The following is a 26,893-nucleotide window of genomic DNA, read 5'->3' as shown; positions in this document are numbered from 1 at the left end:
CTGAAATGTCCTAATAATCCTAGTTTTCCAAGGGTGCTTTAGTGATTTAATTCAGTAGTTAGCCAATGTTTATTTTTTCTTTGCTTAAGCAAGGTTGCTTATTATTTTTCTAGTAAGCCAATCTTTATCTACTGTGTGTCTGGAACTTGTTACATGTCTGCTTTCCCATCTTGAGGAAAAGTGAAGGACTCAGTATGTTACAAAAACTCAGCATCAAACCCACAGAATAGATGAGGAGATAGGAATGGGGCTTAAAGAGTTTTAGTCTGAATTTAGCTCTTATTTAACTTTCATAATCATACTTTGAACTCCAATCATGGAAGACTACCATTTAAGAATACAAAATATGTTTGCTCCAGTATGATCCTGGGTAGGTCATGGGAACTTAAGAAGCCTCCCCTAGAATAATAACTTTTAGTGGTGTTGTGAAGATTAAAAATAATTGTCCAGTTAACAAATATTTGCTGAGCACCTAATATATGTAAGTGGCAATAACTCAGTGAACAACTTATACATAATTCCTGGCCTTATGGAATATGGTCTATGTGTGGGTTGGGAAAAGGCAGGCAGGCTACTAAGGAAGAATTTCAGAGGTCCCTAACCTAGACTAAGCTTCAGGGACTTTAGAAAATCTCTTTAAAAAAGTTAAGTGAAAGCTAAAACCAAACAATGAAGTAGTTAGTTGAGGAGAGGCATATTCTAGTCAAGAATAACATGTGCCATATATTTGAAGAATTGAGAAAAGTTTCATAGTTCTAGAAGCAATGGGCAAAGTTCTGGACAAGGAAATGAAACGATTATCTTTGTACATAAAAATATCATTTTGCAAATAAAAATAAATGAAAAGATTGTTTTGGAGAAAAAAATTAGAGTACGAAAGAAAGTTTTAAAAATGCTTTTACCCTACTTCCTGTCCCCTGGCTTTGAACCTTCCACTGGATTCCCATGTTTGGCCATAGTTTTATAATCCTCTTGCTCAGTTTCCATCCTCACTTCCTTCCAGTCAACTCCCTTGTTGGGAACAACTTACCTTCAGAGTTGTAAGACTGGCTCTTTCTCATGATTCAACCAAAGCCCAAATATCCCTTCTTTAGAATAGTTTCACCTGAACACCTGACCTGATGTTAAGTTGCCTCCCCTACAGCATTTACTACTACTTTTAACCTATTTATTGTCTTTATAGCATTAGTTCAATATTGGGTATATCAGTAAGATACCTGAAGTATAAGAGATAAGATAGCTCATAATAGAGGTCTGGTTGTACACTTAAAATACAAATCTGAAATTGTTAGTCCATAGGTGCTAACTGAAATCACGGGAATAAACTATGTTGCTTAGGAGGAAAACTTGCAGTAAGAAAAGACAAAGGCAGAGCCTGTAAAGGAGGGTGAGGTGAGGCAACGAGAGAGAGAGAGAGAGAGAGAGAGAGAGAGAGAGAGAGAGAGAGAGAGAGAGAGAATAACAGTGTGCAACATCAAGGAAGCTAAGAGGATAGACTGAAAGAGAAACTGACAATGGGGTCAAAGTGACTGAGGAATTTAGGAATATGGAAGTCATCAGTGACCTTAGTGACTGCTAGAGAATGGAAGGAGTAGAATTCGAGTGGGTTGAGAAGAGTGGGAGGTGAGGTACTAAAGATAGCAGATGTAGACAAGAATGTTTCAAGAATTTCTGTGGGAGGAGAAGGATGGTATAGTAGGTAGAAGGGAAGGTGGGATCCAGGGAACACTTTTTTAAAGATAGGAAAATCTAAGTGTGTTAATGCTTTTTTTTTTTTTAAAGAGAGAGAGAGGAGAGAGAGAGAGAGAGAGAATTTTTAATATTTATTTATTTATTTTTTTAGTTCTCGGCGGACACAGCATCTTTGTTGGTATGTGGTGCAACCCGGGCCGCACGCATGCCAGGCGAGCGCGCTACCGCTTGAGCCACATCCCCAGCCCAGTGTGTTAATGCTTATGAAAAGAAGCTAATAAAGAAGAAAGGTTGAAGCTACTAAAAAGAGAAATGTTAACCTCAGAAGGAAAACCCTGAGTGGACAGAAGATGAGATTGACCTAAGGATAGGAAGAGGGACACCGCCTTTATTAAAACAGGGAGGAGAGTGGAAAGAATATGTACAGTCCAGTATTGACTGCTTTACCTACAACAACTTCTGTTCTACAGGGATATAGGTAATTATGTTTGGAGTTTTGGTGGCAGGAAGCTGAGTTAACTCCCACCTGAGGGCTTATATTTTCTCTGAAGTCATCTGTTGAGTATTGATAGGAAGTAAGAGATGACAGTTTGAAAAATAGCTGATGAGTGAAAGAAACAGTGGGACTCCCATGTGCAGAAAAATTGATTAATATAAATAAAACAACTGGTATATAATAATTGCTCTATAACCAATAAATAATATCTATCAACATTATGATTACTAATACTGACCACTACTTTTTACAGTCACGGGCCAAATAAAATAATTTTCTGTGTGGACAGATTACAACCCTTATTACAGGGAGTTGGTGTAGGACCTATATCCTTTTTTTTTTTTAATATTTATTTTTTAGTTATCGGCGGACACAACATCTTTGTATGTGGTGCTGAGGATCACAGCGTGCTACCACTTGAGCCACATCCCTAGATCCGGACCTATATCCTTGATGCATATTAACAGATAATAACATAAGTCACCATTTATCATTGTATATCTGCTATTAGACCTTATATTTTTACTTATGTTGGTTCTGTCTCATCAATTATAATAAGTTGTTTGAGAGAAAGACTATGTATTATAAATATCTGTATTTCTCAAAGTATTATTTATAAATGAATTTGTTTTCTGGTGGTTTTCTGCTGGATACAATGGCAAGGAACTGTTTTCTTGCTATAAAATAGCCAAACAGACTTGTACCTTCCCATTTTATCTGTGCAGGGCAAATTTTCTGGGCACTACTCACAATAGGAACTATTCAGTTTTCACAAACAACAGGCCTGCTACTTACTCACCAAGGCAGAACAAAATGCTAGCTGGTAAGTGCTGCAGTGTAGCACATAGTTTCCAAGAGAGGGTTTCTATTCATATATGAAGATTCCAAATGGGAGGTAATGAAAGATATAAACCCTCTAAAAATCAGGCTAGCTACACATAGGCCAGGAATGAAAAGAGGCTAAGCTAAACAAAACGTTGTGATTAGTATTACCACAATTTCATTCTTGTAGTACACTAATGATGTGGGATTCACAATCAAAAACACATGGAGAAGATGTTGTTTACCTTGAACAGTTCAAAAAATCTTAGCATTTTATTGTTATCTCTTACTAAGTTGCTTCTAGCTGGAATGGGAATAGGGCAATCCCAGCCAAAAGGTTGGGCAGTATTTCTATGATAAAACAGGGACAACTGGTACCAGCATATATGAAGGTAGCTGCCCATGTGCCAAACCCTATAACAGAAATTGAAGGTTTTTGAATAGAAGTTCCTTTCCCCACCCCCCACGCCCAATTCTTAAACACAGAAATACATAGCTGGAACCTAAATGGTATTGAAAATAAACATTTTATTATATAACAGGAGTTAAAATATTCAAAAAAATTAACACCAACAAAACCAAAAACCATTCTGAGCACAATGAGAAAATTTTAAAATTGCAACTACCTTACACTTTTCAGAAATTTGATGGAAAAACAAATGGTTACATATGCTGCCCACAGATGGGGCCAAACCATTATGTCTACTGTAGCAGCTGAACAAATTGTGAGTTAAGGAACTGGAACCACTGCCCCAATGGCAACTGCAGCAGAAGAAAGAAGAGCTCACAACCAAGATGCTCAAACTTGGGTCAGAATCCATCTGTGATCCATTTCCAGTCAATCTGACAAGTCACTCTGATCCAGCACAATTATCCTGTGTTTACGTGTTTTAAAAGACAAAAAGAAAAAAAAAAGTTTCCAGTTGATATATATGCTTTTTATTATTATTGTTTTTGTTTTTATTTTTTGTGTGGTGCTGGGAATTGAACTCAGATCCTGATACATGCTAGGTAAGTGCTCTAACACTGAGTTACATCCCAAGCATCTCAAATGCTTTATTTGAGACAGGCTAGCCTTGAGCTTGTGACCCTCCTGCTTCAGCCTCCTAAATCACTGGGATTACAGATGTGCACCACTGTGCCCTTCCCAATACAGACTTTTTTTAATGGACACAATATATTTTTATGTGGTGCTAAGGATTAAACCCAGTGCCTCACATGTGCAAGGCAAGCACTCTAACACTGAACTATAGCCCCAACCCTACATACATTTTTTCAAAAGATACAAACAATATCCTCTTTCTGTTCTACTGAATTTAAGGAAAAGGGATTTTGATATTTCTTTTTTTTAATATTTATTTTTCAGTTTTTGGTGGATACAACATCTTTATTTTATTTTCATGTGGTGCTGAGGATCGAAACCAGCACCCCGTACATGCCAGGTGAGCGTGTTACTGCTTGAGCCACATCCCCAGCCCAGGGATTTTGATATTTGTAATCAAGGGATATTATGATCAGCAACATAAAATGGAAATGCAAAAATGATGCAAAGCAATTGACAGCAGCAACTTATGTATACTTTCTGTATGAAAAGTATTCTCAGGCTGCTTCTACTAATTTAAATAAAGTTAGAATTAATTTCACATTTTTTAATAAACAGAAACATGTATCTATAAACTGAGCAACTTTGTCTTTTTTAATTTTTTTTTTGTGGTTGTAAATGAACAGAATGCCTTTATTTTTATGTGGTTCTGAGGATCGAACCCAGTGCCTCACACATGCTAGGCAAACATTCTGCCACTGATCTACAGCCCCAACCCCGTGCAACTTGGTCTTAATTCAAGTCTTTGTCATTAATGTTTATTTAGAAACCAGTGAATATTTCAATTTGCTTATGTAAATGGTAAACTTTAACCTATAAACACAGGATATCTCATTACCTGGATGGTTCAGACCAACCCAGTCGCTTCCAAAAACACGGTTTTAGTTCATCTTGGTGAAATATAAGAGGAAGAAAAAAACAACCTGATTACTTTCTATGTTAAAGAGTGTCAGAATTCAGAATTCACATTAGTGTTCTCTCTAGTTTAGTGTAAACTGTTTTACCTATAACAGTTGTTCTATAGAGGCAGAATGGTTAATGGCTTTCCCTCCTAATATTCTGCAGCTCTTTGCCACAGCAATGGACACCAATGACACTAATTCGCAAATACTAACTAAAAGCCCATATAGTCTAGTCAAGGTTCTGGAGGAAACAAAATGTACCCATGGCAAATACAGATAAAGATTACCTAAGTTACTTAAGTAACTACATAAAAAAAAAAAGGAATGGCAAGGCATTCGGTGACTAGCAGCAATGGGAAACCTAGGTCTGAAGGGACTGAGGAATGGGGATGAGAGGACAGCTGGAACTGTCTCATAGAAGCTGTGCTTGTGAAGGAACACCACTTCTATCAGATGCAAGGTGTTGAAACAGGCAGGGAGGGAAAGTAACCCCTTAACATTGCTTCTGCCCTCTGCTCTTTTGCCAGGGCCTCCCACTGGCCAACAGGAAGCTAGGGAGAGGCAGTCCACTAGAGTCAGCATCCCGGGACACAAAGCAAGGTAGAAAAATTAAATGAGAAAAGGATGAAAGGGATACCATATGACCTGAAAGAGTTAATGTTTTTTCTTTAGTATTTATTTTTTTAGGTGTAGATGGACACAACACAATGCCTTTATGTGGTGCTGAGGATCGAACCTGGTCCCGCCCATGCTAGGGGAGCTCTCTACTGCTGAGCCACAATCCCAACCCAGAGTTAATGTCTCTTAAACAGGAGATTGTTGTTTGTAAATAGCCTAAAGCTCTATTAAAACAGTTTTGAAATTAAAGTTAATTTATGACTTTTTCATTACTTGTAAACCTCATTTAAATTCCATAATATATGACTTCTTAGTGGAGTCTGGAGCATCCGTGTAAGCTAAATTTAAAATTCTTTTGAAGATGTTGGACAACTAGAAGCAAAACATCTCTCCAGACAATGAGATTAGCCAATGTTTTTTTTTTTAAGAAATATAACTTGATGTTGTTACTGTTTTTGTGATGAAGCTATGATCAGCAATTAACAGAAAACCTACAATGAACTGCAAGGGTAAAGAAATTATCAAAGGAAGGAAGATTGTGTATAACATTTGGAAACATTATTTAATAACTTTGATGCTCATCAAAGCCTAAGGACTGCAGACTGCATTATAAACAATCATTAATTCATACCTTCTTCTGAAGCCCCTAAAAAGCTGTCTGATTTCCTTCTCTCTGGCTTGATGCTTTTTTCCCTTTTTCTATGCTTTTCACCAACTTCTTGATCATTGGTTGCTTTCTCCCTTTAAGAACAATGATTTAGGGCATTAAACCACATACATAACAGCCAGGGGCAGGACTGTACTCTGAAGGAAACAGCAATTAGGAGTATCACAGTGTTCCCTTTGGGCCAGGTGTTGGTTTAAGAGTTCTAATGTACCGTTTAACTCGCTTAATTCTCTTAACAACTATATGAAGTAGTTACCTCCAATGCCCCCATTGTGATAAGGAAACTGAGGCACAAAGATATTACATACCTGCTAAGTCCTAGAGCTGGGATCTGACCTAGACAGCCAACCTAATCAGACTCTGCTTTTCACCACTAGACAATATAGCTGGCCTCAAAGGGGGGAAAAAACCCCTCATTTTATGTCATAATTGGTGGTTTTAAAAAAGACCACCACTTGATCAACTTCCTCTGATATGAAATGTCTAAATAATTTGACTGTGTTACAGTTTAAGAACAAATTTGTTAAACTTTTAAGCAGAAACCTCCATTCAACAATAAGCTCCTTAAAGGCAGAGTCATTGATCCCCCTGTGCACCTCCTGCCTTAGCACAGTGTTCAGCTCATTGTCAATGCTCAAGAGAAGCTGGCTGAACCTAACACTATTTAGGGATTCTTTTTCTGCTTTCATTTCATGGACAGTAAAAACAAAATATGTAAAATGAGAAGGGCTGGGGATATAACTCAGTGTTTGCCCAACATGAGTAAGGCCCTAGGTTCAATCCCCAGCACTGCAAAAAGAGAGAGAGAGAGAGATAGAGAGAATGAATGAGAATTAAACAGAAAGGGTGAAAAGAGACTTTTTTCCTCTCTTAACTTCCACTAACAGAATCACAGGGTCAGAGGTGAGGAGGGGCTGGGGCTGTAGCTTAGTGGTAGAGTAGCTCGGGGGTAGAGCACTTGCTTAGAATGCATAAGGTGCTGGGTTTGATCCTCACTACCAGATAAAAATAAAACAACAAAAAAAGGCATTCTGCCTATCTATAATTTAAAAAAAAAATAAAAATAAATAAAATAAAGGTATTGTGTCCATCTACAACTAAAAAATATTTAAAAAGAGTGGGAGGAGGTGTTTGAGTTGTCTTCTGCCTGTGTCCAAATGCCCCAGATCAGAGTCTCATCCAGTCTCTTCTGAGCAGCAGTAGCCATTGTTGAAGTAACTGGAAAGCCAGTTGCTCTCCCTATCCAGTGGCTGTGACCACTAGAAAGTCTGTGCTTTACTGAATACAAATCAGTTACTCTGTAATTTCTAGTCACTATTTCTGTCCTTTGGGGCAAAAGAGAGTAAGCTGACTCTCTTCACTTTACAGTATTTCAGGTATTTGAGGGAAGATATCAAATTCTCCACTCCATCTGCTCTTCTCAGGCTAAGCCTCCCCAGCTCCTTCAGCTGTTCTCATATGACCTGGTTTGCAGACCTGTGACTGTTCTGTGGTTACCCTATTCTGTTTATTAATATCTCTTAAAATGTGGCACTAAAAAGTAGTCTCACATTGCACCCTAGGAGTGCTCTAAACAGCACATTACCGGTCTCACACATCACCTTGATCTAATCAATACATTTCTGTCTATACAGCACTAATGTTGCATTGACCTTTTCAACAACTGCATCAACCTGAGCTTCAGAGAGTCATGTCCATGCCTTCAAGAATTTATTGATTGTTACTATGTCTCAAGCTGCATGTTAAGTGCTTGGTATACAAAACTAAGAATTCCTGCCATTAATGTAACTATAGTGAGTAAGAATTTCCAATTAAAAATTTTTTTTCAGGCCAAGTGTCCTAGGAGTACTCTATGTTTTTGAATCTTTTACCTTCATCTTTTTTTTTTTTTTTAAGATGCCCAGACTGGCCTTGAACTCCTGGGCTCAAGAGATCCTCCCTACTCTGCCTCCTGAGTAGCTGTGACTATAGGCATGCACCATTGTGTTTGGCTTTATCTTTTTTATTTTTTATTTTTTGGTACCAGGGATTGAACTAGGGGTACTCAACCACAGAGCCACATCCCCAGCCTTATTTTATGTTTTATGTAGAGGCAGGGTCTCACTGAGTTGTTTAGCACTTTGCTGTTGCTGAGGCTGGCTTTGAACTTGAGATTCTCCTGTCCTAACCTCAAGAGCTGCTGGGATTACAGGCACGAGCCTCCATAGCCTGCTATCTTTATCTGTCAATACCATTTTGAATCCCCAGTCTATCATCCATCACATTAGCACTCATTCCTAGATTTGTTATTTAAAAATTTGATAAATATGCCTTTCCTGATATAATTCAAATGACTGATGAAAAGGTTGAAATCAGCAGGGCCTAAATACAGTAATCTTAGAGGCCTCTCCTATACTGATATCAATTTGCTAATCAATATCTTGAGCACTGTGGGTGACTGGAGGGAGAGAGACAAGGGTGAGAATGCACACCCTTGGAGTCAGGGCTGGCTTATCTACAGCAGTTTAATGCTATTACCAGACATTCATTCTCCAAGAAGTCTAAAACCTAGCCCCATTTCCTCAAAAAGAAGAAAATAGGAGTCTAATACCTCTATGCCTTAGGAATTATATAAATTTTATGTAAGGAAAAAAGAAGAACCCCCAATGGGGAATACTAACCTTGTAGAGCCTTTGTGGGGGTCCTGCTGCTCCATGCTCTCCTCAGATGGCTGAAACCATCTTTCCAGATCTTCATCAAGAGTAGAATGAGCTCTATCCAAGGGAAAGTGAAGAGAATGGTGACAATAGTCTTTTTCCCTCTCCCTTGACAAGGAAACATAACACTCTATAGAGTGGCAAGAAACTTTAAAACTGTGCTTTCTCTATACAGTTGAGGAAATGTAAGTTTGGTCAGACTGTATGTAGACTCACAGAGGTCACATAGATCTAATTTAAATGTATACAAAATAGTCCCATAGTCCCTTGACAAAAAGCCATGGCATCCATGATATAGTGATATCCCAATGTCAAATGCTGACTCTTGTCTCAATCTAGGTCATTAAGTCAGTTTCTACCTTAGGTCAAGATTGCATATACTTTCTATTTATTTTTCTAAGAACTATCTCTGAGGCTAGAAGATGAAAATAGGGTGTTTTAAGAAAGCCTGAAAAATATCCCCCCCATCAAAAAAATATCTTCCACTCTAGCTTGGTCCCTAGAACTGACAAACCATTCATAGCACTGAAATGTCTGAGCATCTGTGGAGCATGTCTGTGGTAAGTACTGCCACCAGTTCTTTTGGAAAAGGATGAGACAATAACATTAGCTAACTTTTGACCATGTACAAAGAATTTTATGTTTGAATAGCCAAACCTAACTTGGTCTTCTTAAGCAATTATTCTTTTACCTTAAATTATGGCTCAGCTTTTTAATGACAGCATTTTGGGGAGATAGAAGGAACGGTAATATCACAGATAAAAATTTTCTAAAACATCCCTTGAAAAAAAAAATTTCCCCTTCTTGCTTCTTTCTTTTCACTGTCTCTAACCCTCTCTCTATTTTCTTCTCAGATCCTAGGGCTCCAGTCTCCTCCTCTACTTCCCAGACCTTTCCCCTTCCAGGTCTCTCCTTTTTCCTTCTTATAAAGAATAACATATCCCTTGAAGAATATGACAGACACTAGATTCATTAACCAAAAGTTAGTCAAAACACTCTTATTTGCTGCTGCCTTTTATAGCAGTTGGGATGTTAATTCAATTTCTGATGTCCCTTGTACCCAATAGGTCTATTAGATAAAGTGGATGTGGGCTGGGAAGAGTTTCTTGGGAAATTTTGCTTTCCAGATAAAATGGGGCAGAATCAACTAATATATTCCTTTGTCTCACCTGCTTATATCATCTGCCTGGTGTGTGGATAGCTGCCATCTTGCAAATGGGAGTTGACAAGCCAGAAAGAGTTTCAGTTTTGTAAAATGATAAATGTGTGGAGAATTGTTGCATAACAATTTGAGTACAGATGCCCTTGATTTATATTATAAATACTGTTAAGTTGTAAATACATTTCTTATTTAATACACCTAACCAACCAAACAGCAAGCTGAGCAAGACAGTACACTGTAGAGTATTAGTCATTTACCCTCATGATTGTGAGGATGACTGTGAACTATGGCTTGTTGCTACTGTCTGGAACTCAGAGTATCATACCATATATTGCTATCCCAGGAAAAGATCATAAAGTCATAAAAACATAGGTTGAACCATCATAAGTTGGGACCATATACATGCTTTTTTAAAAAAAAGTTGTATATGGACATAATATCTTTATTTTATTTATTTTTTTATATGGAATTGAGAATTGAACCCAGTGCCTCACACGTGCTAGGCAAGTGCTTTACACTGAGTCACAACCCCAGTTCCACTCTGTATACTTAATATTACTGAACTATACACATAAAAATTATTAAGATGATAAATATTTTAAAAAATATTTTTTAGTTGTAGTTGGACACAATACCTTTATTTATTTATTCTTATATGGTGCTGAGGATCAAGTCCAGGACCTCGCACGTGTTAAGTGAGCACTCTACTGCTTAGCCATAACCCAGCCCAATACCTTTATTTTTATTTATTTATTTTTATGTGGTATTGAAGATCTAACCCTATACCTCACACATGCTAGGCAAGTGCTCTACCACTGAGTCACAACCAAGATGGTAAATTTACCCCAAGATGGCAAATTTTATGTTATATTTATTTTACATATAATGTGTATGTATGTTGCATGTAAGTTTTATTAATGTATTTTACATGTAACATATATTATTTGTATTTTATCACAGTTAAATTTTTTAAAAAGCAGAAAACCTTTTAGGAATGGAAGTTATTAGGATAGTATGGGGCAAGATTTTTTTCCTCCTATTTGTCAATATTGGGGAAAACACTTAATATAAAAACAATGCAATTTTTAAAACCCTTTCAAAAGTCTAGCTTTTTCTATTACCTCTCTGTGTCCTCTTCTAGATCCTCAGTTTCTCTTGTCCAAAGCAAAATGTTATCATTTTTATTATGGTCAGTTTCTTGTTCTTCTAAATGCTTTTGATCTAAAAACAATTCAAAGAATTAGCTTTATTAGAATGAAAACATTAAGAAAGCCTGCCTTAAAATGGAGTATAGAAATTAAGGCCTATCAGTGGTTCCTTAAGTATGCAATGGACTAGCTCCTCTCTTCCCATTAGAGCAGGAGGACAGGTGGCAGTCTATAGGACACCTGTATTCACAACAGCTGCATCTGGGGTCTTGGGAGCTCTTTGGTGCCAGGTGAAGCTTTAGGAAATCTAGCCTGTGCCAAGGTTCAGAGATGGATAAGAACAAGCAGAGGAAAGAAAGGTCACACAAAAGATAAGGCAAGCAGCCCTGAGAACAAACTGAATAAATTTACTTCTTAGAAATGTTTCTAGGTTGGAGCCCCAGGAAGGAATGTGGGTGGGGAAGAAACCCTCTAATGTATGATAAGCATTTTACATATGCTATCTCATTTCATTTGGTCACCAGTCCCATAAAGGAAAGAGGACTAACATTTGCTAAATATTTTATGGATGTACCATGCACTGTTTGTGGAGCTATTATGTACTTCATAATATAGGAATTATTATCCCCATTTTACAGATAAAGACAACTGAGGCTCAGATATTAAACAGTTGGTCATATAACTGACTTAGGACAGTAGCACATATTCATAATTCCAACTACTCAGGAGGCAGAGGAAGGAAGAGCACAAGTTGGAGACTAGCTTCAGCAAATTAGCAAGGCCCTAATTTAGCAAGAAACTGTCTTAAAAGATAAAAATAAATAAATAAATAGGGGAATGTGGCTCAGAAGTAGAGAACCTTTAGGTTCAGTCCCTAACACCGCAAAAGCAAAAACTAGTAGAGTCAGAATTGAGGTGGAGTTTGACTGACCTCAGGGTCACACTTCCCCATATGTACTACTCTGTTGCCAAGGACAACATTACACCTAGAACCTGATGAAAAAATCTGAGAGTATATGCTCACCATTTGCAGTGATGCCCAGATCATGTACTGTGTTCTCATGCAACACTGTGGATGAATTCTGCTGCTGCTTCAGGTGCTCTGTCACAGTACAAAAGCAAAAGACAACTTATTCCTCCTTTGAATGACTCTAGGGCAGTGGTTCTCAAAGGGTGGTCCTCAGACCAGCAGCTCTGACTTAACCCAGGAACTTGATAGAAATGCAAATTCTTGGGCCTTATCCTAGACCTACTGAATCTAAAACTCTGGCAGTATGGTTCAGCAATCTGTGTATTAACAAGACCTTCAAGATGCCTGATAAAGTTGGAGAACTACTGCTTATGGACATTCCTAATTTGAAGGAAATTTTTCAAGTAAGACAAAAAAAGATGATTATGATGATGCAGAAGATAGGTAATACTTTGCCGCACCCTATGTACTCAGGATTAATGTTCACACAATCTTTTTTGTGTGTATGTATGGTGCTGGGGATTGAAGCCAGGGCCTTGTGCATGTGAGGCTAATGTTCACAATCTTTACAACAACCCTATGCAACTGACTGCATTATTGTTAATTGTGTTTAGTGAATGAGGAAATTAGGGTTAAGAAACTTGCCTAAAACCTAAGAAAGGTTAAAGAACTTGCCTAAAATCACACAGAAAATCAGTGGGAAGAATGAGATTTGAATCCAGGCAGTTCTAACTGTAAGGTTTATGCTCCTAATCTCTATATTCTACTCTGTAAAAAAAATTTTATTACAACATCACAATAATTCAAATGTTTCCTCATCTCTTCCGGCCTATGGAAAGACAAGAGGCAGAGAATATCCATTATTTCCATTTCCTAAAGAAATACTTACTAAAGACAAGCATCTGCTAAAATCAGTGGCTGCTCTGCATTTATTAAGTGCTCAGTCTCCTCAAAGTACTCTCCAGTGCAGAGCAAAAAGTCAGTTGCAGGGAGCACAGGCAGACCAGCCTGAGCTTGCTGGTCTTGTTCTGGGAAGGTACAAGTTGGCTCCCTTCCTGCTGAGTAGGAAAGAGGTCCTACCTCACAGAGCTTGGCATCAAGGGGCCCTATAAGATCATTTTATATAGTTTGAAATTAAAAATCCATTTTAATCCTGATTAGTCCCTTGTTGATCTTAAATGATTACCTATATCTTAGGGTTCTAAAATTTCCCCTGTAGGTTCTTGTCAGGAATCTAGAGATTTGAATGTGGGTCCTCCAAAAGAGTAACAGCAGGTCATTCCCCAGAAATCTCTTTAGGGGAAACAATACATATACAATAGCCAGATGAGTAAACCCATCATCAGGAAAAACTACTCAAAAACCCTCTACTTGATTATTTGCATAAGGCATCCAGGACCTCCTAGAGGGAGAAGGCAGAAGCCCACTGGTGAACTTTTCCCCCTTGATTTATCATTAGGGAGTTCTTCAGTTGAGTAGGTACCTCCCATTTCTTCAAGGCCTAATGGGTCTAGTGTGGGGGAGGGTGAGTGCACAAATCCAAAATCTAATTTCCTTGAGGAAGAATGAGTGTGGATTGGTGACTCAGGCTCTGATAAAAGTTCCAAGGGTTTTTCTAAAACTGTAATGCTTTAGACAGAAGCATTAGAATCATGTAGTAAGGCTGGGAAGAGTCACTTCTTCATATGGATATCTTTACGCAGTCCTGTAAGCAGGGTCAGAACACAGGGTCAGTACAAAGAGGTCTGGCCTCCTTCAGACAAGTAATTTTGGGTATTGGGGAAGGACTAAGAGAGAAAAAGGACAGGGATTTCATGTTTGGGTGATCTCAAAAGACTGCTTGCAGTCTGAGTTTATGGAAGGCTTCTTACTACTTGCATAGAAAACTCAATTCTTTTATTTTATAAACATTTATTGAGTTCTTTTTATATACCAGGCTCTGTTCTAGAATCTGGGGATCAAACAACTAACAAAAGAGACAATTCCCTGAGGGGGAGAGAGACAAAATTAAAAAAGGATCCTCTGCTCTTTGTATTTCTGGAAAATTACTGAGCCATTCAAAGTGTAGACATCACCTACAAACCTGGCCCAGATAATTGCCATAAGTGAAATGACTGTGCTGGGGTATGTACCATGAGACCAGAACCCAGGAGGAAACCTGGGAACACAGCTGCTACAATGGAGAAAGTGAGAGAGGGTTCACATGTGGTAACTACAGTAGAAGGACAGCAGGATCCACAGGCAAGTATTGATTACAGTCCAACTTGCAAGTACCTATTTAAGCCTACTTTGTATTTCTGGAAAATTACGCCATTGCTAAGGAACAAATGATACTAAAAATCTACTTAAGCAGTACACATGTAGGATAACCTCCAATCTCAACAGTTCTGTTATTTTTAAGAAGAGCAACTACAGAGGAAGAATTTGCCGAGATTAACTACAGAGGAAGAATTTGCAGAGATTAACTAGAGAGTCTCAGAGGTGGAAAGTAGAGAGGTAGGGTTATGGGCCTAAGAGCCTGACCCATAAAAGCCTGTGACCTATATGACCCTGTGGCACTGAAGGCAAGGTTAAGTGAGGCAACAAAAGGCTATAGGGTTGGGGGTATGCTCAGTGGTGCAGCACTTGCCCAGCATGTGCAAGGCCCTGGGTTTAATCCCCAGTACTGCAAAAATAAAAAAAGAAAAGGGCCTGTAACTACGGGAAAAGAAACCAAGCAAGGAAGGTTTTAGAAGCTGACTGGATCTACTTAAACGTGTCAAAGAACAGGGGCTGAGGGTTATAAGGAGACTAGAAGGCAGCTGGTCCTAGAGTCAGACCAATAAGCTCTCACTTCTTATGAGACTCAAAACCTCAGAGACTCTGAAAACCAACTAGTGTCCAGGAAGTTCTCTACAAGCTCCATAGCAAGAATAGGACCATCAAAAAAATAATTAAACTCTCACAAATCTGATGAGAGGCATCCCCTAAGGGCAAGGGGATGGTCCATCAAGCTGCCGGGGAAGCAGACTACCTGCCTGCAAATTTTTCGATAACCTTGCATCATTTTTTCACATCAACCCAAATGCAAATAAAATTGAGTTGGTACTACTCAGTCTCTGCCTGAAATGGAAAATTCTAGTCTCATTAAATTTTATGACACTGACTCTTAGGAAAGGGATTTACCCACAATTTCAATACTTTGAATGCCTCCTACTCAGGCCTCCAAGGAATGGCTGGTTTGGTTTAAAAAGAAGATAAGAGTTTCTTTAATAAAAGAAGTTTATCATCATAAATCATTTTAATATTTTTATTTCCCCTCACAATCATCACCATTACCTTTAAGAAACAAAATGTAACAGATTCAGGCCAATATCCCAGCTAAGTTGTTGTGGTCCCTTTTATTGGAAAGCTGTCCCTTTCTGATTTTATCATTCAACCAGAACTTTGTAGGCCCTTTCTATTAGTGCTCATATCTGAGATAAGGAAACCATGCTGTGGTCAGTGACAATAGCTGACAAGACCAAGTGTATTTTGTATTAAATGTTCCTGTTACGGTTTAGGTCTGGAATGTCCCCCACAATCTTCTGTGTTAAAGGTTTCATTCCCAGTGCAGTACTGTTTAGGGAAAATGATTGGATCATGAGGGTTCTGACTTATTATTAGTAGGTCACTGGGGACATGTCCTTAGGGACTTTATCTTGTCTCTAGTCCCTTCTTCTGTCTTTCTCTCCGCTTCCTGGTTGCCTCAAACTGAGCAGCTTTCCCCTACCACACCTTTTCACCATGATATTCTGTCTCACCTCAGGCCCAGAGTAATGTAATTGGTCAATCATGAAATGAAACCATGAGCCAAAATAAACCTTTCCTCTTCTGAGTAGTTTGTGTCATATACTTTGGTCACAATGATGAAAAGCTGGCTAACAGTCTCTTACCAATTTCGTCAAGTAGCTCCTGAGATGGTGGTGGTAGCTCATCAATGTGATGCTGTGAAATGGCTTCCATTAGTTCTTTAAAAAGATAAAGGAAGAAATGACTTAACACTCTCCTGAATCTGAAGTGGACTTTTCTAAGCCCCCTCATGAATCTGACTGAGGATTTCCAATGATGAAATAAATAAAGGGTAAAAGAAAGTCTTTTATATAACAGTCCTAATAGATACCTCCTTCTCTTCTGTCCTAATAGATACCTCCTTCTCTTAAATAATTTTCTTAGTAGAGACCTCTCTTATTCTATCCCACTTACCTCAGTATTGTTTGGCCTGTGCCCCTTCCCTTGCTAAGGATATTTGAAGTAGGTTCTTACTAAGAGGCTGGGGGATCCAATCTGGATCAGAATTGCTTAAGGAATATAGAGGTTATAGACCAGCCAAAATGGACAAAACACGAAGTAGAAGGCCTTTGTCTATAAATTTTCAGGCCAGGTGATATAAAAGCAACTGTACTTCAGGTCTTGCCCCAAGAGCTCAATTATAATAACAACCCCTCAATATAAGACAAAATCCATTCCTGGAGGGAAAATTTCAAGTCTTTGTTCCAAAGACTTAAGATATTAAAATTAATGTAATGAAAGCAATATGCCTCAAGAGTTGTAAAAACATCAGATCCTTTGTCTAGCATATGTGAGGCATGGGTTCAACTTCCAATACCCCACCATCCACCAAAAAAAAATCCTTAACAGTATCAGATCCTTTTGATTAAAAAACTGTCTTCTAAGAATCTGTCCTGAGAAAAGGATCAGAAGTATAGTTAAAGATTTATGTACACAGAGCAAAAAGTTGGAAAGCAACATAAATCTTTGACATTAGGAAAGAGTTAAATAACATTGACTATTAAATAGAATGGACTTTAAATAGAATGGATTATTATGTAGTTATTATATATATATATATGAATAGTTTTTAATGACAAGGGAAAATACTCAAAATGCAGTTATTCCTCAGTATCTATAAGGGACTGATTCTAGGATCTCTTCTACCTGAGGGTATCAAAATTCATGGACACTTAAGTCTCTTACATAAAATGGTACAGTATTTGCATATAATCTTTGTATATCCTCCCATATACTTTAAATCATCTCTAGATTACTTACAATAATAATACGTTGTAAATGCTATATATATAGTCATTTTACTGTATTGTTAAGGGAATAAGAACAGAAAAAGAGCATATACATGTTCAGAACAATTTTCTTCAAATATTTTTGACTTGCTGTTGGTTAAATTTGTGGATGTGGTACTCACAGAGAAGGAGGTTAAATATATATCATCAAGGAAAAAAAGCAGTCTAGAACTGATATGCAACTATGCTATTTTTTAATATATTTCTAAATCTGTGAGAAAGATATATATTAAAATTATACATGAAATTAAAAAATTACAGTTATATAATTATTTTATTTTTTAAGCTTTGCTTTATTCTCCAAGTTTTCTATAACAAATCTGTTTCACAATCGGAGGAAATAGCATTTTTGTTTGAACCAAATATAGCTTCGATTTAAGTCTCCTTAAATTGGCTAACTATTATGAACTTCTACTTTGATATGACACACAGGTACCTTTAGGCAGGCTCCTTCTCTGGGTGGCTTGGGTTGATGTGTCAGATGTGGTAGCCATACTAGAGGAACCAACTACAGCACATGCAGACAATCTTTTCTACAAGTGAGATGTAAAAATAGTAACTGACACATGTGTTGAGTAAAAAAGTACATGCAGTTCAATCATTTCCACTTTTTAAAGAAATATTTTTTAGTTGTTGATCAACCTTTATTTTATTTATTTATTTATTTTTATGTGGTGCTGGGGATCAGCAGAATGCATTATAATTCTTATTACACATACAGAGCATAATTTTTCATATCTCTGTTTGTATAATAAAGTATGTTCCCACCAATTCATGTCTTCATACATGTACTTTGGATAATGATATCCATCACATTCCACCATCATTGCTAACCCCTTGCCCCCTCCCTTCCACTCCCACACCTCTGCTCTATCTAGAGTTCCTCTATTCCTCCCATGCTCCCCCTCCCTAACCCAGTAGGAATCAGGCTCCTTAGAGAAAACATTTGGCATTTGTTTTTTTGGGGATTGGCTAACTTCACTTAGCATTATCTTCTCCGGCTCCATCCATTTACCTGCAAATGCCATGATTTTATTTTCTTTTTTTGCTGAGTAATATTCCATTGTGTATATATGCCACATTTTTAAAATCCATTCATCTACTGAAGGGCATATAGGTTGGTTCCACAGTTTAGCTATTGTGAATTGTGCTGCTATAAACATTGATGTGGCTGTATCCCTATAGTATGCTGTTTTTAAGTCCTTTGGGTATAGACTGAGGAGAGGAATAGCTGAGGCTGGGTCACATGGTGGTTCCATTCCCAGTTTTCCAAGGAATCTCCATACTGCTTTCCATATTGGCTGCACCAATTTGCAGTCCCACCAGCAATGTATGAGTGTGCCTTTTCCCCCACATCCTCGCCAACACTTATTATTATTTGTCTTTATAATAGCTGCCATTCTGACTGGAGTGAGATGATATCTTAGAGTAGTTTTGATTTGTATTTCTCTAATTGCTAGAGATGATAAACATTTTTTCATATATTTGTTGATTGATTGTATATCCTCTTCTGAGAAGTGTCCTTGGCCCATTTATTGATTGGGTTATTTGTGTGGTTTTTTTGGTACTTAGCTTTTTTTTTTTTTTAAGAGAGAGAGAGAGTTTTTTAATATTCTTTTTTTTTTTTCAGTTTTCGGTGGACACAACATCTTTATTTTATTTTTATGTGGTGCTGAGGATCGAACCCAGGGCATCACATGCACTAGGCAGTGCTCTGCTGCTGAGCCACAACCCCAGCCCATTCACTTTTTTATCTAGTAAGTTAGACTCATTCAACAGACCTCTTCTGGAAGCCTTCTCATCCCTTTCTGCCTCAGTACTTACCTCTGTGTTACATTAGGCCTCTCTTTCTCTCTAGACAATGAGCAACTCTGAAGAAAAGTATATGTCTTAGATGACTGGAAGAGGGTCTGACATGATGCCTGGCACTCAGAATCTATTTAGTCAACAGTCTGTTGAATAAAAGGGTAAATTCCTTACCATTTCCCAACTCCTATATTTATTTATTTAGCTGTACTAAGGATTGAACACAGGCCTTACACATGATAGGCAAGTGCTGTATTATTGAGCTATATGCCTATTCCTTTTTATTTTTGAGACAGAGTCTCACCAACTCACTCAGTCTGGCCTCAAACTTGCAATTCTCTTGCCTGAGCCTCCCAAATAGCTGGGATTATAGATGTGCACCACTGTACTTGGTTCATTTCCTTAGATCTGAGTAAATGTTTTGTGAGCACAATGCCCAAAGAAGATGACAATTAATTTTTTCATTGAGGGCCAAAGCAAATAATCAATCTGTCTATAGACGATACTATGTGTTAGTAAGCAGTATGAAGTTAAGAAATCTGTGGTTTTCTCAAAAAAAATATACACATAAAATATGAGAGAGACATGGGGCTGGGATTGTGGCTCATTGGTAGAGCACTTGCCTCATACATGTGAGGCACTGGGTTTGATCCTCAGCACCACATAAAAACAAATAAACAAAATAAGGATATTGTATCCATTTACAACTAAACAATATATATTTTTAAAAAAACCCTAGGGAGTCAGAGAGGAGGAAAAAAGAGGTCAAAAAAGGATAGGATACAATTAAGTGTTTTTCCTGCAGATTATCAGTTCAGGAGTTCAGAGAAGAGGACAAGTAATCAATACTTTCAGGGAAGTAACCAATGGAGGCATCAAAGAGAAAGTAAATAAGCCTCCTACAATACAGATTTAGGCAAAGAGCCCGAGGGAAGCCTGAAGAAGAACCAGCTTATTTCTTGCTGTGTAATTAATTTGGAAAAATCTTGGTCCTTCATATCTCTGAGCCCCTTGGGCTGATCCTATGAGTGCATGATCCTGTGAGAGTATAAAGCAGAATTGGTAAACTTACCAGATTGATCAGTTTTGGAGCAGGAGTCTCAGAGGAAGTAAGGAGAGAATCCAGGCTCTTTGCTTTCTCTCGAATGGTTATAAATTTATCAGAAAAAATTCGAATAGATTCTTGGCTATTCCAGCAAGAGGTAGACCTTGTTTGATCCTGAAGTGTGATACTTTCTAGGCAGTCTTTATACCGACTGGCAGATGAAGAAATTGACCCTATTGGAGAAAAAAAGGTGGTTAGTATCTGAATTCTTTACATTACAAATGAAACACTCAAAATTCTTTAACTATGCAGATTTCCCAAAGTTGCTAACAACTGAAATAATCACTAATCTGAGACCTAGCTCCTCAAGTTATAAAAAATGAGAATATTTAAACCTGGCTATCAAAATAAAATAAAGGGAAATTAGACCACAAATATACTGGAAATATGGACACTAAAGAAAATATATTTGATGCTGGCTGTATACGGTTGTAGGACTCAAGAACTATAGATATTTAAGCACTGTTTGTTTTAAATTGAAAACTCTATAGATAATCAAATTTCTACACTAAATTCAGTAGTGCTCAGAGTACAGAATAGACCCTACATTTGCATGTCCCTACTACTGTAACAGCTACTTAAACATCACCACCACCACTACAACCACCACTACCTTGCCTCCCATGGGATTATTCCCTCCAGCTTTGGCTCTAAGTAAATACTTTTGGTCTGGGAGAAAACAGCCATCAGGTCTGATCTCTGGCCTGACTTCCCAGAGCTAAAGGGCAGAGGTTGTGAGGTCGTTTCCCAAAACACTTCTCCCTGTTCATGATTACCTGGGCTAAGTGGAGTGCTGACACTAGTAGGTGCATGGTTTATTTTGGGTGTCTTGCATGAGGCTTTCTTAAAAGAGCTATCTTGTTCATAGGAGATACTAGACAGGTCTTGAATATCTGTCAATGATCTAAAGAATTAAGAGAACACAGTAATTCTGAGAAGATGTTTAGAAAAATCAAGTAATATATTCTTGACAAGAATTTTTTTTTGGGGGGGTACCAGGGATTGAACTCAGGGGCACTCAACCACTGAGCCACTTCCCTAGCCCTATTTTGTATTTTACTTTGAACTTGTGATCCTCCTGTTTTAGCCTCCTGAGCTGCTGGGATTACAGGCATGCACCACCACACCCAGCAAAAAGAATTTTTTTAATATTTTATTTTTTTTCAGTTATCAGCGGACACAACATCTTTGTTTGTATGTGGTGCTGAGGATCGAACCCAGGCCGCACGCATGCCAGGCGAGCGCGCTACCGCTTGAGCCACATCCCAGCCCAAGAATTTTTGAAGTATATTCTTGACAAAAATCTTTGTCAATAGATCAGAATTAAAGAATGTCTTAAACAGAATGTCAGAGTCAGGTACAGTGGCATGTGCCTACTGTCTCAGGTATTTGAGAGTCCAGGAGTTCAAGACCAGCCTGGGCAGCAAAACAAGACTCTGGGTCAAACAAGAAAGAAGAAAAGGAGGAGGAGATGCAGGGAGAAGAGGAAGAGGAAAAAGAGAAGAAAAAAAAGAAAGAGGAAGAAGATAAGGATGAGGATAAGGAGGCAGGAAGAAAGAGGGGGGAAATGGAGAAGGAGGAAGAGAAGGAAAGGGAGAAGGGGAAAGCAAAGAGGAAGAAGTGTGAGGGGAAGTAGGAAGGAGAAGAGGGAAAGGAAGCCAGATGAGGAAGAGGAGGAGAGAGAATATTAGAGAAACCTTAAAAAAGAAATACTAACTTTAAAGACATCTTGGCAGCTAAAAATAGATAAAAGGATATTTATGTGGAAGGCAGATTTAATCTATCCCAAACATAAACTTTTATTACCATCATCACTATCACTATATTTCCTTGATTATAAGATGCTATTAATTATAAATCACATCATCAGTTTAGTAACAGTTTCCTGGTAAATGAAGGAACATACATTAAATCTACACATAAAAACGCAAAGATGTATGTTCTTTTTTTTTTAGTTGTCTATGGACCTTTATTTTATTTATTTATATGTAGTGCTGAGAATTGAACCCAGTGCCTCACACATGCTAGGCAAGTACTCCACCACTGAGCTACAACCTCAGCCCAACATGCAGATTCTTACAACAAGGAAATATTATTTCCATAAAACCAATACTTTACACAAGCATTCTTAGGCTACTCTTTGGTGGCCATACATGTCTTTCTCTTTCAGTTCCTTTGGTGATTCCTTTAATGTCTCTTCTTGTTTTCCTTCAATACTGTGAGGGATAAATAAATAAAATCAACGTTAGCCAAATGCACTAAGTTAATACAAGAGACCAGTTTATTGACCCAGTAACAAACAGTAGAAAGGGCACAAAGCTAGAAGTGAAAAGTGTGGGTTCTGGTTCTACTTCTAACTAGCTACAAGTTCTCTGACATGTCTGGGCCTCAGTTCTTCTTCAGAGATTGACTACTCTATAAGGGTCAGCCCAGTCCTGAAATCAACCAATAACTCAATATGACAATGAGGAAATTCCTAAGAAAATCAGTGGAGCACAGGAACTTTATAGGGAGGTAAATGTTGGAGCAGGGGCACAACCAAGAAGATTTAGCAACTATGAGACAGCTTCCTGCTATAGAATACCAAGAAAGGTCAAGAGAGGCTTGTGCCAAAAAATGGCAAGAAAATATTGAAGATGAACTTGGCCCATTTCTATTTCAACTAATATTTAAGATTCAATTTCTATACTCATTGAACACTAACTATAAAGCAGATCCCATGCTAAATTCTTCCGTGTTTTCACATTTTTAATTTTTGCAACAATCCTGTAAGACCAATGGTATAAAGAAAAGAATGTGGATTTTAGGTTGACTTTTAACTTTATTAATTCTGTTCACCAAAATGTATCTCCTTCTAGGCACACAGTGAAACAGCATATTTTGGGGCTCTTAATTTACATAAATGATTATAAGACTTGTTTTTTTTTTTAAGAGAGAGTGAGAGAGGAGAGAGAGAGAGAGATAGAGAGAATTTTTAATATTTATTTTTCAGTTCTCGGTGGACACAACATCTTTGTTGGTATGTGGTGCTGAGGATAGAACCCGGGCCGCACGCATGCCAGGCGAGCACGCTACCGCTTGAGCCACATCCCCAGCCCATAAGACTTGTTTTAACCAATGAAATATGAGTGAAAGTAATGAGTTACTTCTGGACAGAGACTTGATTAGTCTGTGTACAATTCACCAGGTTCCATTTTTCCTGTCGTGGTGATCAAGGATGTACAAAGATGGCGCCTCCCCCAGTCCACATCCCTAATAAAAGGTTATATAGTTCAGAACATCCCTGGACAACCTATGAGCCATAAATATGAAGCATGAACAAGAAATAAACTTTTTTCAGGCTTGGTAGTGTACACCTTTAATGCCAGCTAGGAGGCTGAGGCAGGAAGATTACAAATTCAAAGATAGTCTCAACAATTTAGCAAGGCCCTAAGCCACTAGATAAGACCCTGTCTCAAAACAGAAAATAAAAAGGGATGGGGGGGGCTGTGGCTCAGTTTGAGAATGCTTCCCCGGCACATGTGAGGCCCTGGGTTCAATTCTCAGCACCACATACAAATAAATAAATTAAATAAAGGTCCATCAATGACTAAAAAAAATATTTTAAAAAAAGGGGGGGCCCGAGGGATGTGGCTTAGTGATTAAGTGCCACTGGGTTCAGTATCTAGTACCCTTCCCCCCAAAGGAAAGAAACTTCAGTTGTTTTAAACCACTAAAATTTAGGGGTCTTATATAGTATAATCTGCTCAATCCTGAATGATTAGAAATGTGAACTTAGAAATATTTAAACTTTCTGAATTTTGTCCCACCCTCACCACATCTTTTTTTTTTTTTTTTTTTTTGGCAGAGGCGGTAGGGAGGGAGGTGGTACAGAGATTGAACTCAGAAGCATTCAACCACTAAGCCACATCCACGGCCCTATTTTGTATTATATTTAGAGACAGGGTCCTACAGAGTTGTTTAGCTGGCTTTGAACTCACAATCCTTCTGCTTCAGCCTTCTGAGCTGCTGGGATTACAGGCATACCTACCACACCCTACTATTTTTAATAATTCTAACATTTTCAAGAATTTTATGTAAATGGAATCAAACAGTAAATAACTTTTGGGGATATCTTCTTCCTGTAAGCATAATTCTCTACAGATTTATACATGTGTTGCATGTATCCATAGCTCATTCCCCTTTAATCTGAGTAGTACCCTTTGGTATAGATGTTCCACAGTCTGGTTCATCATACATATTATGATGACATGTGGGTTTCTGATTTGGAGTTTTTACAAATGCATTTTCTAATAAATATTTGTGTACATTTTTTATATATTTATTTTTAAGTTGTAGTTGGACATAATACCTTTATTTTATTTATTTATTTTTATGTGGTGCCAAGGATCGAACCCAGGGCCTTGCACATGCTAGGCCAGTGCTCTCATGCTGAGCCACAACCCCAGCCCTGGGTACATTGTTTTTATGTAAACATTAAGTCTTCATTTCTCTAGGACAGATGCTCAGAAGTTACAGAATTACTTTTAATTCCAATTTCAACATTCTTTATTTTATTATTTTATTTTTTTGAAGATGGACACAATACCTTCATTTATTTATTTTTATATGGTGCTGAGGATCAAACCCAGTACCTCATACGTGCTAGGCAAGCACTCTATCACTGAACTACAACCCCAGCTGTCAACATTCTTATCCCTATTTACAGATGAGGATACAGAAGAGGGAAGGGAAATGTTACCAAGGTCACATGAATAGAATGTCAGAGTCAGGATCTGCATACAGATAATGATTTCTACCCCTTAAATTCTGTTTAACAAGTCCTAAAAAAGTTAAGCTGTTCAAAACTAATATTTGTAAGATAGGGGAAAACACATGTGAAAACAAGTAATGAATGCATAAGCATGTGGCTTTCTCAACATTAACATTGCTTCTGAGTATGAAACTGAATAAGACACAATGCCCATATGTTTGTATAAGATACAACAGCCCATACCTTTGTATAGGTTGAAATTGAGGCCTGGTCAAAATCTCAGCATTCCTTCCAAGGATTTTTCTCATTTGGAATATTTCCTTACCTTAAAGAATAAAGAAATGTATTTTTACTAATACAGATTATTATCTTCATTTTCTAGAATTTTCCTTGATCTAGTCTAGAATGAAAAATAATCTGCATAGAAAAGTACTTCCCTATTTAGGTTTGAATTGAATGTTGAATAGAAGGTTTTTTGCTCTGAAAGTTTATTTTCCTTGATCAGAGGGGAGAACTATATTCTGACACTCAGAATACAATTAAGCTATTTACTGGCCTTTCAGTTATAACCACACAGTTATTTCTAGAGACAAATGTTGTTTGTCTTTTCAAGAATGCTAACTGACCCAGTTCCAGTCAATGGACACCAGGGGGCGTTGAAACCAAGAATGGTTTGTTCACTAAAGCTACCATACAGAAAATATTAGTTGGGCATTCCCAGAGAGTTAACTGTGCCTCTTAGCCATCAAATACCCTCTAAAGTGAGGGGGCAGAGAGTGGGGTCTTGAATATGAGGAGCTAGTTTGACTGTCTTGTTTCCCTTAGCATCAAGTGTCTGAAGTTACTCCTCCCCAATTCTCAGGAAAATACTTTCCAGATATCTAGGCAAATAGAAGTAGTATCCATTTTCCTTACCAGTATTAACTATTCTAGTTTATGAAGATGGGGGCATACAGAGCAGCCTGCCCTGATTCCAAATGCTTCAAACTCCCTATACCTATCCTAATCCTTTGGGGCAGGTGATCTGGTAGGCACTAGGAATGCATATCAGAATAATCCTGCCTTTAGCAGACAGATACCAAGAAGCTCTAAAACACTCACCAGTAGAGAAACATTGGGGTTCTTCTTCCTTCAACATTCCCCCTACCACCTTTTGTACTTGGGATGGAATCCAGGGGAGCTTTACCTCTAAGCTGCATGCCTAGTCCTTTTTATTTTTTGAGACAGAGTCTTCCTAAATTGCAAACTTGCAATTCTCCTACCTCAGTCTTCAAGTTGCTGGGACTATAGGCATGTACCACTGTGTCCAGCTTCCTGTGACTCTCTTAAAAATGATAAACATATAGATAGCATAAACTTTTAAAAAATATCTCCTAATAAGCACAACTAGAACCGAAGAAAACTTAAGAGATTTTTTAAAAGTCTGACCTCCTCTCCTTTATACTAGGGGAGAGTGGGGCCCTGGGATGAAGTGGCTTGTTCAAGGTACGCAGAAAAAAATTGATGGCAGAACAATAGTTTAGAACCTATCATGTGGAGCTGGGGATGTGCTTCTGTGGTACAGTGCTTGCCTACTATGTGGAAGGCCCTGGGCTCAATCCCTGGTATTGTACAAAAAAAAAAAAAAAAAAGTGATAATCTAACATGCATCCCACTGTACTCATCCTGTTCCCTGGTGAAGAAGGAGATAATATATCAGAGCCCTAAGGGTGGAGGTACAAAAAGCCTGAAAGAAGGGAGTAAAATACATGTACTTCAGATGTTTGTATGAAACTGGCTCTGGTTTTCTGACCTGTCTGCCTTTCTATTTCTCCAAGCTACTCAACTCTCCTCCAAATACAAGTGGCCATGTTCA

The 26,893-nt window shown here is 37.9% G+C and overlaps 1 protein-coding gene and 1 long non-coding RNA gene across 4 annotated transcripts in view; one reads left to right on the top strand and one right to left on the bottom strand.

The window, feature by feature from the left end:
• The window catches only part of LOC144255747 (uncharacterized), a 33,172-nt gene extending 30,710 nt beyond the window's left edge, over positions 1-2,462 (top strand). The window contains exon 4 of the long non-coding RNA XR_013343916.1: positions 1,844-2,462. This is a non-coding gene — a long non-coding RNA (uncharacterized LOC144255747). The remainder of the gene's footprint in view (positions 1-1,843) is intronic.
• A 737-nt stretch (positions 2,463-3,199) lies between these two features.
• The window catches only part of Tex14 (testis expressed 14, intercellular bridge forming factor), a 76,603-nt gene continuing 52,909 nt past the window's right edge, over positions 3,200-26,893 (bottom strand). For all 3 annotated transcript variants that reach the window (XM_077800869.1, XM_077800870.1, XM_077800871.1), the window contains 12 exons: positions 25,282-25,363; positions 22,439-22,501; positions 21,062-21,189; positions 20,253-20,458; positions 17,811-17,907; positions 16,190-16,264; positions 12,330-12,407; positions 11,279-11,378; positions 8,960-9,052; positions 6,264-6,373; positions 4,951-5,002; positions 3,200-3,885 (listed from right to left, as the gene is read on the bottom strand). In XM_077800869.1, coding sequence (XP_077656995.1) covers positions 3,849-3,885; positions 4,951-5,002; positions 6,264-6,373; positions 8,960-9,052; positions 11,279-11,378; positions 12,330-12,407; positions 16,190-16,264; positions 17,811-17,907; positions 20,253-20,458; positions 21,062-21,189; positions 22,439-22,501; positions 25,282-25,363 — 1,121 coding nt within the window. In that variant the 3' untranslated portion in view covers positions 3,200-3,848. The remainder of the gene's footprint in view (positions 3,886-4,950; positions 5,003-6,263; positions 6,374-8,959; positions 9,053-11,278; positions 11,379-12,329; positions 12,408-16,189; positions 16,265-17,810; positions 17,908-20,252; positions 20,459-21,061; positions 21,190-22,438; positions 22,502-25,281; positions 25,364-26,893) is intronic.

This window comes from Urocitellus parryii, chromosome 7, assembly GCF_045843805.1.
Source record: "Urocitellus parryii isolate mUroPar1 chromosome 7, mUroPar1.hap1, whole genome shotgun sequence".
In the NCBI taxonomy this organism is placed as follows: Eukaryota; Metazoa; Chordata; class Mammalia; order Rodentia; family Sciuridae; genus Urocitellus; species Urocitellus parryii.
The sequence above is the reverse complement of the archived record's forward strand: the minus strand, read 5'-3'. Positions and strand labels throughout refer to the sequence as shown.